We start from the raw sequence: 13,687 nt of genomic DNA on the forward strand, positions 1-13,687 counted from the left end.
AATTGTTTAAGAATAACCACGAGCGAGTAAAAGCTCTCAAGATCGAAACTTCGGTTCATTCTCACTCTTGTCGCAAATCACAAGATATAGCTGAGAGACGGCGTCAAACGTGGTGTTTGGCAATTCAATTCATCGACTTTCCGCAATGTCTTTTCTTGAAGATACAAGCATGAAGACACACCGCTACACAATTGATCAATTGCTTGATCTGAAGAGATCCCTTCCATTTGTTTCTTGTGTGATCGACAACATAAACAAGCACCCTGATATTGGTTAGTATTATCCTGATCTTCCTTGAGTCGCCATTTGACGATTACTAATGAAACGACTTCTGCAGCTGCTATATTCACTCTTCCTGAGCAAGCATTCCAGAACCCCCACACTTACACTTGTTTGACTGCAATCCTCTCGAAACAATACAAGTATACACGTCCTGAAGTTACAACGCGCCGTGGAGAATCATCATCTTCTTCATCTCAATCAATGCGCAGTCAAGGTAGTTGGTGTTTACGTCAAAATACCAATTCTGAGTCACGCCGCACATTTGACAATCAAATCCAACCACATTCTGCGCCAACTAGCGTAGCTTTGCATCAGGCCGAGAACTTTAGAAGATTCTATAGAGCCGTTGTTTCTCCAACGCACGTAAGAGTTACTGCTGGTGGTCGCATAGTTCCAAACACTAGAGCAATGGCACCACCGTCGTTTGAGCCAATTGGCAATAAGCATACATCCGAGTCTCTCCAGCAAACCAACGAGACTGAACAAATTGATCACAGCCGAGCTTCAAATAGTATTGCTGGGGACGCTCAAGCATCTTTAATTCCTGTTGGAGCTCAAGGCCCTCCAGGGTTTCATCCTGTCTTTCCTGGCTCTTTCCTACCACCTTATGGCTATTTTCACCAAGGTGCACCGAATATGCCGGGCCAAACATTTAGTCACCCAGGCCACACACAGCCTCTTCATCAAAGCGCAAATAGTAACGATAGCACTAATAGCTCTTTGCAACCAGTTAGAGTCTCTCATCCTGGTCAGTTTGACCCGAATCGTCCATACATGATGGTCAATAACCAGTTGTGTTTCCCCACCTCAGGGTTTCCTCAACCTCCCAGCGGATTTCCTTCCGGCTTGGTGGGAAACCCACCATTTGGTCCTCCTATGCTAGGCGGCCCTCCAGGACACCATATGCCACACCCAATGCTTGGCCCCATTCCATTTCCAATATCTCCAGGAAATTTTCCGGTACCTATGATGCAACATCCTAATGGACAATTTTTCTCGATGATGCCACAACAAGCTCACACTCAGCAAACTCCGATGGTGCCGATGCTACCACTCCAATCGACCTCCACCGGTCAGACTCTTCAACAACATCGAGACCATCTCATGATGCTTGAAGATCACATATCCCGTCAATCGCTACAATCAGTTCCTTACTGGGCAAATCAACGTCAGGTTCTTATGGGAGAGATTGCGAGAATGACGAGCTTACTTCAATCTGAGCGCAATCAATCAGGCAGCGGCCAAACTGAACAGGCGAAATCTCAAACCTCGGTCGATGCGGGAAGCTCACTTGATAATTTATCTAACAAAAATGATATTCGAAGTCCAGTCATTGTCAGCTCTAGTCCAAGCACCACCTTACGCAGTCAGGAACCTTCCGTCGCTTATGCAAATTCGTCAACCACGCGAAGTGTTGATTCTCCAACCATTCCGCGAGCTTCCACTACTAAACTTGGATCTGGCTCACGATTGCCTGCTACAGCAGCAATGGCTCCACCTTTCCAACCCCGTGGCTGTCGTACAGATCTTAGTGCTGCTGAGTGGGATGAATTTGCGAGAGTGACAGATCCTCGTCCGGGAGGTCAAACATCACCACCAGCAACGCCGGAAAACACTGCTCAAAGATTGGCTCGGCTCATGGGTAACTGTCAGACACGTTGGGAGGACTCTGCTGCTGGCTCAAGCATGATCAGCATGCCAAGATCGCAGACGATGCCTGTACCTCAATTGCAAACGCATGCAGCATCCTTGCCAAGTTTCCAGAGAGCTGAGACACACCCTAACTCCGTTTCACAGATGGCGCAGATGTCTTATGTCCCTGGTATGAATTCACATAATACAGGCCTCCAACCATACGCTCGAGTAAATACTCAAAGCTATGACCCAGAGAGATTCATTGCCCAAAAAGAGTACTTTGGCAATTTGGCAAGCAATATTTCAAATCACGGCTCTACTCGTCAAGCCCCAAGATTTGATACTGGTAGACAGACATCCGCACAAACTTCACCTGTCCATGGTAACAATAACAATCAAATCACATTCACTACGGAAGATTATCTCAATAAATGTCAATCGATATTTCTCAACGAAACAACTGATTCAGGTGTAACAAAATATGCATCACCATGGTCCAGTCCAGAACGAAATTCTGCTAGTCATAATGCTCTGGACACACGACCAAGAGCTGGCAGATCAATTCCACCATTCAGTTTGACTACTAAATCTCTTGCCAATGAGTTTACTAGCAGCTCTCACGGAGATCCGTCTCCCGAAGTTGTCAAAACACCACGTGCTATCTCTGCTGATGCTGAAGGACTCAAGATTCTCTCCGATGTATTTGCTGAGACCCCTGAGAAGAAAATAAACTCAGGCAAGAATTCTGCAGTACTTCAGAGACCTCAGCATGATATGCATGTAGCCTCACACAGCCCTTGCACTGAGCAGGCTACGAACTCCGCCGGTATAGGCTCGTCAACTCGTAGCGATCTTGATGTGACTTCTGAGTTGGAGGATCGATTTGCATCAACACCCACTCACCACTCCACTCAAACTGCAAGTCATTCTCTTGATCGTCACTATACATCTGAAGATCTGGCTATTATCTTTTCTTCGGATGAACCTCGTGATTCGACACCGAAACGAGTCACAAGACCTGCTAGTACTCCGTCCTTGACACAAAGAGATCTTGGTATTATTTTTAACTCAAATGAACCAGATGCCCCAGACTCCTCCCAGGCTGAAAAAGACTCAACTACCTCTGCCATCAATTCCAAAAAGGTTGAAGACTTGCGCAGTGCATCTCCATTGAACGATCTGCATGCAGAAGCATCTAAGCAAGACACAATATCAACTGGTACCGAGTCATTGACTCTTCAAAACCTAGGGGAGATTTTTGCATCGGGTTCTCCACAAGCCGTACCATCTTACAAGATTGAAGAGGCTTCTAGTGTTCGATTACACACATCTGAACATCTGGGTAGCATTTTTGCGTCCAAATCCTCAATCAGAGGCAGATCAGGTACCGTTACACCAACATATATGAACGGGGATGATGTCGATGATGATAAGAGTATTGGATCTTGGACCCGACGTGGAGATCATCGTACTTCGACAAGTACTCAGTCTTGTAATGAGAAGGAGAACTTGATCGTCACTCCGTCAGCTCAAGATGGTTCTCCAAAGAGCAAATCTAGTTTCGTTGAACTGATCAGGACTACAAGCAGGTGCGTAAAACCTGTTTCCTCAAACTTTTAAATCTTACTGATTACTTGTAGTGCCGTGCAAAAGAACCAAATTTTGAAGAACTTGCTGAACCTTCAGCCTGCAACTCATTCAGCCATTGCTGCACCTGCCCATGTTTCTTCGGCTAATGCTCAAGGTATTGTTCCTCTCCAAAATCGCGGCTCGGCAGCAGCATCTCTGGCTCCTGCTATGGTCAACATGACATGTACCAATAAATCCTCAGCGGTCACATCGCCCCGGAGTATTGCTAGTCCAAGCACGCCAGAAAACCGTTCGCGTATTGGTCGTGGTCAATCTTTCCATCGCTCTCCAGAGCATTTAGGAAACGAGGACTATCTTGATTGCCTAAAAGAAATTGCCCGCCATACATCTATCAAGCGACGTCAAGCAGAACTTCAATGATGTGACTTTGTGACATTTTGTCATCCACTCTAGAATCTCATGTTCACAATTCATGCTACAATCATAGTTTTCTCGTCTGCTTACCATGTTTTTCATGGAGTTCAACAGATATTGGAGACCATGTTGTATCAAACATGCACTTTCATGTATTAATGGCTCGTTAGCACTCGACATCAAAATAGCTGGACTTGTATCTGAGGATTTAAACCCACTTATGCTAGGATTGGCTTTTCGTATCTTTGTACCTTTGCCGTTTACATTACTGTCTTTTGTTTTAATTACTTGGCCACAGACATACACACGAGTTTCTTTTTGTAGGATTATTTGGGCACTGAGCATTACGTTTTCTCAACATGAGATACGGCTTTCTTTCTCATAGTTGATAAGAATTTGGCGGGTAGTTTTATGAATGATATGGCAGGCGGGAATCAATGGGAGACGTGGATAATATGATCGGGCAGGCTCTATGGTTTTCTTTCTGATACAATTTCGTTATTTTCTTTTGTCCTCTTTGCAGAAGACTGTCAATCAGTCAGTATTGATATTGAGGTTTTACATTGGTGAGGAAAATACTAGCATTCTTGTTTCATAGTCAAATAAAATTAATTATGTAAAATCTCTGGTATATTATGACATGATGTAACATGACGTTGAATTGACTGGCGCGAGGAGACCTCATGGAGAATGTGCGTGTCTTGGTGATTCTGTCGGTATTCCATGAAGGACGTGGAATGTTTTGCCAAGGTGATGGGATTGTATCATCTTTCTATGCTATTTACATGGAACCACTGCTCCAAAATTTGAATCCCAGCTCTACAAGAAAACTCTCAAACACGATCAGGATTCCTCGAATGTCCCAACCCAAGCTCAAAATATTTCACAAGCCAGTAAACACTGCGTACATTCTGACCAAGTCAGATCCTTGAAAAGGTGGGAGTGGTAGAGTCGGTCAAATGTGGAGATTACATAGTAGTTTGGACCTTGAGATGATGGGTTTTGTATCTATCTCTCTACTCTTTTATGTTTTTTTTTTAGTTGTTGGTGTGATTATAACTAGGTAATTTTCGAAGTTTTATATATAATTTTATATTCAATTATTATTCGAGGTAATTGGGGAGTTGTGTGGATAGAGGTGGGGGGTGTGTGGATGATGTGTTTTTCGAAGGGGGGTAGGGGGTGAATGGAAAGTTTATAGTGTAGGTTCCTAGTAGATATTTGATGTTTGGGATGGATGGATGGATGGATATATGCTTTCAGGAAGTCTTGTTTGGGATGCGCGTTGTATTTATTGTTTGTTTGTTTGTTGTTGTATAGGGAAGGGGGTGATCGATTGATTTGGATGTGAGAGATGTTCAAGGTTTGTGATGTATAAGTTGGAGGGAGGATGGAGTTGATGAATATTATATCATTACCTACCCTTGGCCTGTCCTGGCTGTGGGGAATAAGTAAAAAGCAACTATATTGGTGGGAGACCAATTCTCAACATTAATATAAATAGCTACATCATAAATTCATGAGATTGTATATCATTCAGCCCGTCCGTAAAATACTCGTAAATCTCTCATTCATCCTCTTCATCTTCATCTTCATCTTCGCCATCCGTACTAACTTGCGTTAAAGTAGGTGGAGGCCTACTACTCATTTTCTCCCTCTTCACACTTCGCCGCCTCTCTTCGTCATCTACATCCAAAAATGTACTTTCATCATCTAACTTCTCAGGTCTATTCCTTTGCGTTCCTCTCGGAGCGTCATCCTCATCATCGCTATCCTCACTTCTGTCTCTCTGCGTCGCCCTCTTAACCTGTCTCAACAACAATTGATCGTCATACATATCTTTCATGGCAATTAAATTCTCACACCCAATCGCCGGACACTTAACCACTCTTTGTCCAGCCTGATTCGTTGAATTTTTCCCATGATATTCGATGATTGCTTCTTTCTCGAAACTGTGATTGCACTTGTTATTAGTGTATGGGAAGCGGAAAATTGCGAAAGTGAGTGGACACTTGAGATCTTTGACGACTCGTTCAATGACAATCTCGTCATCGGAAGACTCTTCTTCGGCTTGTCCGTTGGCTTGAGTAGATGGGTGGGAGCGGTCCGAGGGGAACCATGTGGATTCTTTGGGGAGGGGTAGGTCTCCATCTGGATGAAGGGAGTCGTGGACTACACGCTTGAAGCTCTTGTAGTCGTTATGGGAGGCGTATCTGTGGAAGAATTCATTAGTCTTGGCCCGCATATTTGACTCTAAACTTTATGAGAGCACAGATACAAGGACGATATACCTTTTTGTCATACTTTCCGCCTCATATTTTGACCTATACTCCTCCTTGATTTGATCCAGCAACTCCACTGCACTTATGACCACTCCATCTTGCTTCACTTCCTCTTCATCTTCTTGACCCCTAGTCCTTCGCAATGGAGGAGCTGGATTAGCCTCAGCCAATTTACCACAAACATCCCTAACAACCAGATCATTCCTCTCCACCTCATCACCCTTATCAATCAAGACCCGCATCGCCAACTCCGCCTGCTCTGTCCAAATGCTAACTTTCTTCGCCAAATGTTTCGTATGAATTTCCAAATCTTTGTGATCCGCCGGAATCTCCTCATCATCCTGTCCATCCCTCTGTCTCTTCCGCGCATTTTTCTCTACTTGTCTTTTGCGCTCCCAGATCCTATCGTTATTGGCGACAGTGGTGTCTGTGATATTTTTGATCGCTTGACTTAGATGTTTCTTGAGCTTAGCGCTATTGTGAAGAGTACGAACATTGGAAATGGCTCGTTGTGCATCGGCCGAGAGAGGACATGTTGGTGGAGTATATTCTGGAAAGGGAATTGATCCGTTTGGATTAGAGGGGCGGGATCTGCCTGGTGCAGGAGATGATTGTGAGCCATGGCGCTCAGCGCCTGTTTGGAGTCGTCTGCGGACGGACATGGTATTGGGTATTGGTGCTGATGTATATTTGTCGTCGAAGGTGGGTTTTAATTATGATGTGGTGGGGAGACGCGCTTGGTCGCATGAAATCTGGGGACGCGAACTTTGGTGTATTGGTCCGCGAGCCGTTAGCGTGAGCACATGATACGGCATATTTTATATTGTATTCATTCCTGACTATTTCACGTGGAAATCAGAAAATTTTGCAGCATTAATCATCTCTACAGCAAAGATCGTGAGTCTTGTAATTTTTTTGGATGTACATTATTTTGAAAATTGTTGTTTAGTAGCAGCAAGGCTCTATTGAAGTTGCGATTCCAAATGCTCAAATTTATTTGCTTCCTTCGTTTGCACGGCTTTGGGATAATTTACTTGAGGCATTATATGTTGGGCAATAACAAAGCTAGGCTTTTTTCTTTTGCGCGTTGAAGTTACTGTGCTTCGATGCTGAGAGAAGAAGAGGTAAGAAGACAGAACGGCTATGCTGTCATTCGCCCTTTCAGGCAGAATTGAACATCTAGCCCTGTCTCGATATAGGGAGCATGAGCAATCCGCAGTCAAAGTTTCAAACCTTTCAATCTGCTTTGTTCTACGACGATATGATTCATTGTATCACTCTTGCTATCATCATCATCATCTCTCACTTCGAACCTTGATCCTCGTTTTCTACGGTTTTATTCTCCTCCGTAGCCATCAATATTTAATGACATTTGCACAGTTCTGAGGGATTGTAAGAAGACTCATCTTTCATCCTTTAAATGGCAGACTTCCCACCGATCACCGACCGCTCTTACGGCATTTACGCCATCCGTTACCTGCCCGGCCTTACGCTCTCCACACCTCCACCCGTTCCAAGCACAGAAAATACTGAAGTCCTACTCATCCTTCAAAAAACTATTTGGGAGAGTGTTCCCCCATTTTGGTGTTTCCCAAAGGGTCATGCAGAACCTGGCGATGCGTCGACATTGCATACTGCCATTCGAGAGCTCGGGGAAGAGACATCCTTGAAGGTTGAGCCTGAGGATGTCTTGAGATTCAAACCAGCTGAACACACAGGGGAGATTGAGGGACAAGATTCTAAGGACTGGGATGGAAGTTTTTCGGAGAGATACATAAACCCAGTCAGAAAAAATGGAAAGGAGGTTAGGTATTGGCTTGCATTAGTTGGAAAAGGAGAGGGAGAGAAGGAAATTAAGCTCCAGGAAAAAGAGGTTGCGGGATACAAGTGGTGTTCGTGGGATGAGGCGGCGGAAAAGGTGACTTATGACGAAACAAAAGCAACCTTGAGGAGAGCGTTGGCCATGCTTGAGGGTCACGGGAAGGTTCGTGAGGAGTTCAAGGCTAAAGTTTGAAGGAATAATGGACAATGATCGGTAAGAAAGAACAATTCTCATGGCTATCACCAGCTAACTCTGCTTTCAAGTCAACACTGTTGTTAGATCTAGACGGCTGTGTACAGCCGTCGAGCAACTCGATATTCTTGTGTTTGATTCGGTGAACACATAAGATGGTGTGTTCGTGAAACTTATCTCACAAAGCTGATAGGGCTGAAGCTTCTCATAGAAATATGATACACTAGACTCCAATATTTATCAATAACACAAAGAGCGGTGCCACAGCAGTGTGCAATTCTCGAACACATGGTTGAGGAATTGGATAACAGGAGACGCAAATCAAAAGTAATACCTAACTTCCCAAAACTTGTTAAACTACATCCTCGAGCATACGCAATGGAACTGGCCAAATCCTAGCCGTGAAAGATAACAATCTGGTGATCGAAACTTTGACCTTCGGATATTGGTCCTGTGCCAAGATAGTAGCTCTTGCCCGACAGTTTGGATGGAACTAGATCTAAATCGAGATCCTTGATCTGCTAACACGTCTCCAGAAATTGCCAATTCTGAGAAATATTAGAAAAATGGTAGACTTCGCCGTTGGTAGCCAATCTAGGAACCTGTATATTGCACATGCAAATGTTCGAGTAGTGGAAGCAGTAGTGGATAGAGGAAATCGGACTTAGGGATGATCCTCCATGGATCAGGTTAGTTGAGTGAGCTCGCAAGCATTTCTCATCCCATTTTGATTAATCCGATTGTTGACCGGTGGACTTTGAAGTTTTTAGTGTGCTCCATTTTCAGAATCGGGCAAACCGATGTGGGTATTTTTCCCGATAGGCGTTGCTTATCATCGGAAATGGGCGTGCTTCATCATCTGTTCATGATTGGATCTCGGTGCTGACTGGGCTGAGAGCTCCACAGCGAAAAGCTTGATTATCTCACAAGGATGTATTTCCCGTCGGTATGGCGGCGGCTTAACCTTTTTGAAAACGTGCCAAGTTGGCGGACGTAACGTAGGTTGTGGGTATATTCGAGGTAGTAGTGGAAAAACATACTCATGACGAAGTAAAGGCACGATGATCTGGTCGAATTGTTGATACATATACTCGTTTGTTGATGACGAGTGTGTTGCAAAGTGGTGTGTGTATCAATGGAAGTCCAAGATTACCGTGGTTATCATCTATGATTGTCTGTGACTATCTGCGACTATCTGTGACAATGAGACAATGTATGTTATCGCAAAGACCTCGGCCGTACTTTCCCATTTGAAAAAGTATGGAGGGGTGGGGGAAATGTCTCAAACCATTTTTGAACATTTTGCTCCATCCAAAATCCACTTCCCCACCACCTGATAAATAAATACTGATTATTGGATGGAAGTTTCTAGTATCGACGCTTTATTCCTCGTAGTACAGCTCACAACGTCACAATCTCTCGAGCCACCATTAAATAAAAGATCAAATACGGCGTGTGTATCAATCTCATCACATGCAGCTCAACGGCTTGCTTGTTGGTTGCATCGCAACAACACGATGGGTTGATGGAAGATATGCTTGAGCCTTGAGCTGAGCACCTGCCAGATTTGATTTGTGTTTGACAGATGAGTGGCAGAACTCTAGAATCCTAGGTATGCAATCAGAGAAATTGGAAGGGATCATCAGGTTCAACCTCAATGGAGTGGCAAGCCTTGTATCGCAGTCTGACAAATGCATTGCTAGTGTATCTGAATGGATTCACTGCAACTAAAAAGATGCTTGCTGCAGGAGAGTCTGAATGTTACCCTACTTCCTACATACCCAGGTATGCACTTGCTTCTACTGAGGGGCAAGTGAATACAGAAGAATAAATATGATGTTATTCGACAACTAGGTATGCAAATGCCAATACGGTAGGCGTATTTAGATTCAAAGTTAATTACCCCTAGCACACGAAGCTTGACTTTATTTCGACGGTATTACCTATTACTTACCCTGTCCCATTCTAGGACCCCCAGACATTTCGGCAAGCGCTGGGTTCGGTTGAGCTAACTAGTAAATATCCATGATCCTTCACTCAATCAAAAGTTCGCACATTGTTCTGTTCATTTAAGACTTCTTGTCTACCCAGTTTTTGAGAACTTTGTCTTCAGTCTTCCTCAATATCCCCCATTGAAAATATAAGTCGAGGTTCTTGTGCGACCATCATTTGAGGAAAATGTTTAATCGCAGCAAGAAATCTGCGGCTGATGCCAATGATCTTGCTATCGATTCCAATTCGAGTCCGCAGAACCATGAAGACCCTCTCGCCAATATCCCAAAGACAAAATGGGAAAAACTCTGGCCAGCTATGGCCTGTGGTTCGGGATTGTTCTCTGATGGATACATCAATAACGTATGCTAATTCCAGCCACAAGTTCGGTTATGATAAACATACTAATGTGTGCGTACAGGTAATCGGATCAGTATCTACTATGCTCGGAATAATCTACGGAGACGTATACACAAAATCTGCCGCCGTGAAAAACATTTCCGCAATCACATTTGCTGGTACGGTTGCTGGTATGCTCATATTTGGTTATACCAGTGATAAATGGGGCAGAGCAAACACACTCACGCTGTCCACGGTAATTCTTATCGTCTTCGCTGCTCTTGGCGCTGGTTCATATGGATACCACGAAAGTGTACAGGGTCTATTCGCTGCACTTGCTGCTTATCGTTTTCTGGTCGGAGTCGGTATTGGAGGAGAATATCCGGCTGGATCTGTCGGTTGCTCCGAAGCTTCTGGAGAATTAAAAGAGGGTACCCGAAACAGATGGTTTATCATCTTCACGAACGTTATGATTGATTTCGGTTTTGTCATCGGCGCTTTTGTTCCATATTTATTGGTTGTCATTTGTACAGAAGACCATTTGCGAGCTGCATGGAGAATCTCACTTGGACTCGGTGTAATCCCACCATTGCTTTTGTTCTATCTTCGATTAAAATTGAAGGAGCCAGAAGAGTTTCAAAGGTGTGTGCCATGGCTGTTGAATGCTCCTCGAACTCGCTAATCATAAACAGAGAGAGCATGAAAAATGCCAAAATTCCCTATGGTCTTGTAATTAAGTACTATTGGTTTAGGCTATTAATAGTTTCCTTGATTTGGTTCATCTACGATGTATGTGAATATTCAAATCATAAAATTGGTTTACACTAACACATAACCATAGTTCTCAACCTACTCATTTGGCATTTACTCCTCTAAAATTCTCAGTAACATTTACGGAGATACGGCGCCACTATCTCAATCATTCGGTTGGAATACCGTTATCAATCTCTTCTATATTCCTGGCGCTGTTCTCGGTTCTTTCTTCTCCGATATGATCGGACCTCGCTATGCTCTTGCCATAGGAGTCACATTGCAGGGTATTGTTGGCTTCATCATGTCCGGCTTGTACCCAGTTTTATCTCAAGTCAAGAATGTCCCCGCATTTGTCGTCGTGTACGGAATCTTCCTTTCCCTCGGTGAACTCGGTCCTGGTGACAACATTGGACTACTCGCGTCCAAAACTTCGGCGACAGGTGTTAGAGGACAATACTATGCCATTGCAGCCGCTATTGGTAAAGTTGGTGCCTTTGTTGGTACTTATGTTTTCCCATATATCGAGGCAGCCGGTGGCAGTGGAAATGCTTCTGCGCAGTATCCATTTTACGTCTCGAGTTCGGGGTGTATTTTGAGTGCAGTTTTAGCGCTCTTTTGTTTACCACATATTGGCCAAGATACTATCACAACGGAAGATGCAGCTTTCAGAGAGTATCTGGAGAGTAAGGGATGGGATACCAATCAAATGGGTTTGGGAAAAGTGGATAATATTGAAGAGTCTCCTATCAGACAGGAGATTGGAGAAAAGCAGTAGGAGACTGTTTCTTCCTTGTGAGAGGAGAGGGGTAGCTTTAATGAGTAAGGAGTGGACTGATGGCTATAAACAGAGGAGAGTTAGACATGGGGAAGAAGTATGTAATGAAGTAATGACCTCGTAGAGAGATACCTACCTAATGATACTATTAATCGTCAATCTTCTGAAAATAATTGTCATTTGTTTCATCCGATGTCTACATGTGACGCTTTAGTGCTCATGTAGTGGTAGAAGAAGATATTGATTATAGCTACGTAGTAGATGAAAATACTCCACGTTATTAGAGTAGTACTCGACCTCTCTGCTTTCATACTTCGTGCGTGTCTTTTACTTTATGTTTCATGCTCATTAATGAGCCTTTTGCTTTATTTATCTTACTCTTTTTTGAAGTTTATGATTTATGATTCATAATTTATTACTGCTGAGTCCTGACTCTTGAGTTTGTGTGGAGGTGTGGAGAAGATTGATGTGGAGAAGATTGATAGGATGGATGGGATGGGATGGATTGTTTGCAGATAGTGTGGAATCTGGAGTCTGGGGTTGAGATTGGGATATGGTGGTTTGTGCTTTTGTGCTTTTGTATTTTGGTAGTGTGTTAGTTTTGTATAGGAGAGCTGGGATTTTGAAGAATGAGTGGGTGGGTAAATTGGAAGTGGGGTGGTGGATGGAGGGGGTAGGTACAGCGATGGGGTACATCGAGAGGGTGTTTTCTTGAATGGAGTCTATCCCCTAGAGTGCGGGCGAATGGCGCTCATTGTGATCCGTGCAATATACTTTGTATGAAGAAATATGATTGGTTAGATTGGCTTTTGTAATGCTTTTTTAATCACTCTGTTTATAAAGAGGAATTTTGATTTCAAATTATAATTTTCTAAAAAAATTAAAAAGGTAAAGATCAGAAATTAATATGTGTTATTTTCTTCAAAGTTTTAAAACAGAAATAATATTCAAAGGATTTTATATTAGAGATTGAATGTGAATATGTGATTAAATTCCAAGTATCCTGATGTTCTGATTGGTCACTAAGATCCCCTTTAGGCGAGGGCGCCGAATGTCCGCACTCTAGGGGCTATCATAGAGTAAAGTCATAAGATAGAGATTGTGGGATGGAAGTCGTGGGGTTTTCATGGGAGAGCATATATGGTAGAACATGGATTGCGGAGAAAATTAGTAATTAGGAATTAGAGGAGTTAGGGGGAGGGGAAAGTGGATATTAGGAGCTGGGAGTTGGGAGTAGGAGAGCAAAGCAGTATAGCTAGAGATGTTTAGACACGGGGCAGGACTACGTAGGTTTGTAGATTTGTAATCTTGTGTTTAATGGAGGGAGATTTGGAAAGGAGTTGTATCTGTATGGCGAGGGGAACGGGCAGATGTTCTGTCAAGGGAATGATGAGGGGAGTATGGGGAAGAAGGAGAAGAAGAAGAAGGAAATCTGAGCTTATAGCATGTGTCTGTGCGAATTCAATCATTATTGAATTCTTTGTTCTCATGTGGATCTGACGTACAGTTGTACCCTGATGTTCTGTAGAATTTTGGATCTGAATGGCTTTGATATTTCGATCGTTTGAGTGTTCACAGTTATTTCAATATTCAAAATCAGTCCAAAAACCC

The 13,687-nt window shown here is 43.4% G+C and overlaps 4 protein-coding genes across 4 annotated transcripts; 3 read left to right on the forward strand and 1 right to left on the reverse strand.

Annotated features, from left to right (window-relative positions):
- Positions 1-145: 145 nt before the first annotated feature.
- Positions 146-3,927, forward strand: EAF02_001584 (uncharacterized protein; the record flags this gene model as incomplete). Its single annotated transcript, XM_038897632.1, has 3 exons — positions 146-272; positions 338-3,506; positions 3,558-3,927. 3 exons carry the CDS (start codon positions 146-148, stop codon positions 3,925-3,927), a joined length of 3,666 nt encoding a protein of 1,221 aa, XP_038762607.1.
- A 1,435-nt stretch (positions 3,928-5,362) lies between these two features.
- EAF02_001585 (uncharacterized protein) lies at positions 5,363-6,865 on the reverse strand (the record flags this gene model as incomplete). The annotated part of the gene is made up of 2 exons (XM_038897633.1): positions 5,363-6,134; positions 6,213-6,865. The coding sequence occupies 2 exons, from the start codon at positions 6,863-6,865 to the stop codon at positions 5,489-5,491; spliced, it is 1,299 nt and encodes a 432-aa protein (XP_038762608.1). The 3' UTR covers positions 5,363-5,488.
- A 758-nt stretch (positions 6,866-7,623) lies between these two features.
- Positions 7,624-8,217, forward strand: EAF02_001586 (uncharacterized protein; the record flags this gene model as incomplete). Its single annotated transcript, XM_038897634.1, has 1 exon — positions 7,624-8,217. One exon carries the CDS (start codon positions 7,624-7,626, stop codon positions 8,215-8,217), a length of 594 nt encoding a protein of 197 aa, XP_038762609.1.
- A 2,178-nt stretch (positions 8,218-10,395) lies between these two features.
- Positions 10,396-12,076, forward strand: EAF02_001587 (uncharacterized protein; the record flags this gene model as incomplete). The annotated part of the gene is made up of 4 exons (XM_038897635.1): positions 10,396-10,572; positions 10,631-11,190; positions 11,241-11,337; positions 11,390-12,076. 4 exons carry the CDS (start codon positions 10,396-10,398, stop codon positions 12,074-12,076), a joined length of 1,521 nt encoding a protein of 506 aa, XP_038762610.1.
- Between the last annotated feature and the right edge of the window lie 1,611 nt (positions 12,077-13,687).

This window comes from Botrytis sinoallii, assembly GCF_014898435.1.
Source record: "Botrytis sinoallii strain Bc 23 chromosome Unknown BSIN_002, whole genome shotgun sequence".
NCBI lineage: Eukaryota > Fungi > Ascomycota > Leotiomycetes > Helotiales > Sclerotiniaceae > Botrytis > Botrytis sinoallii.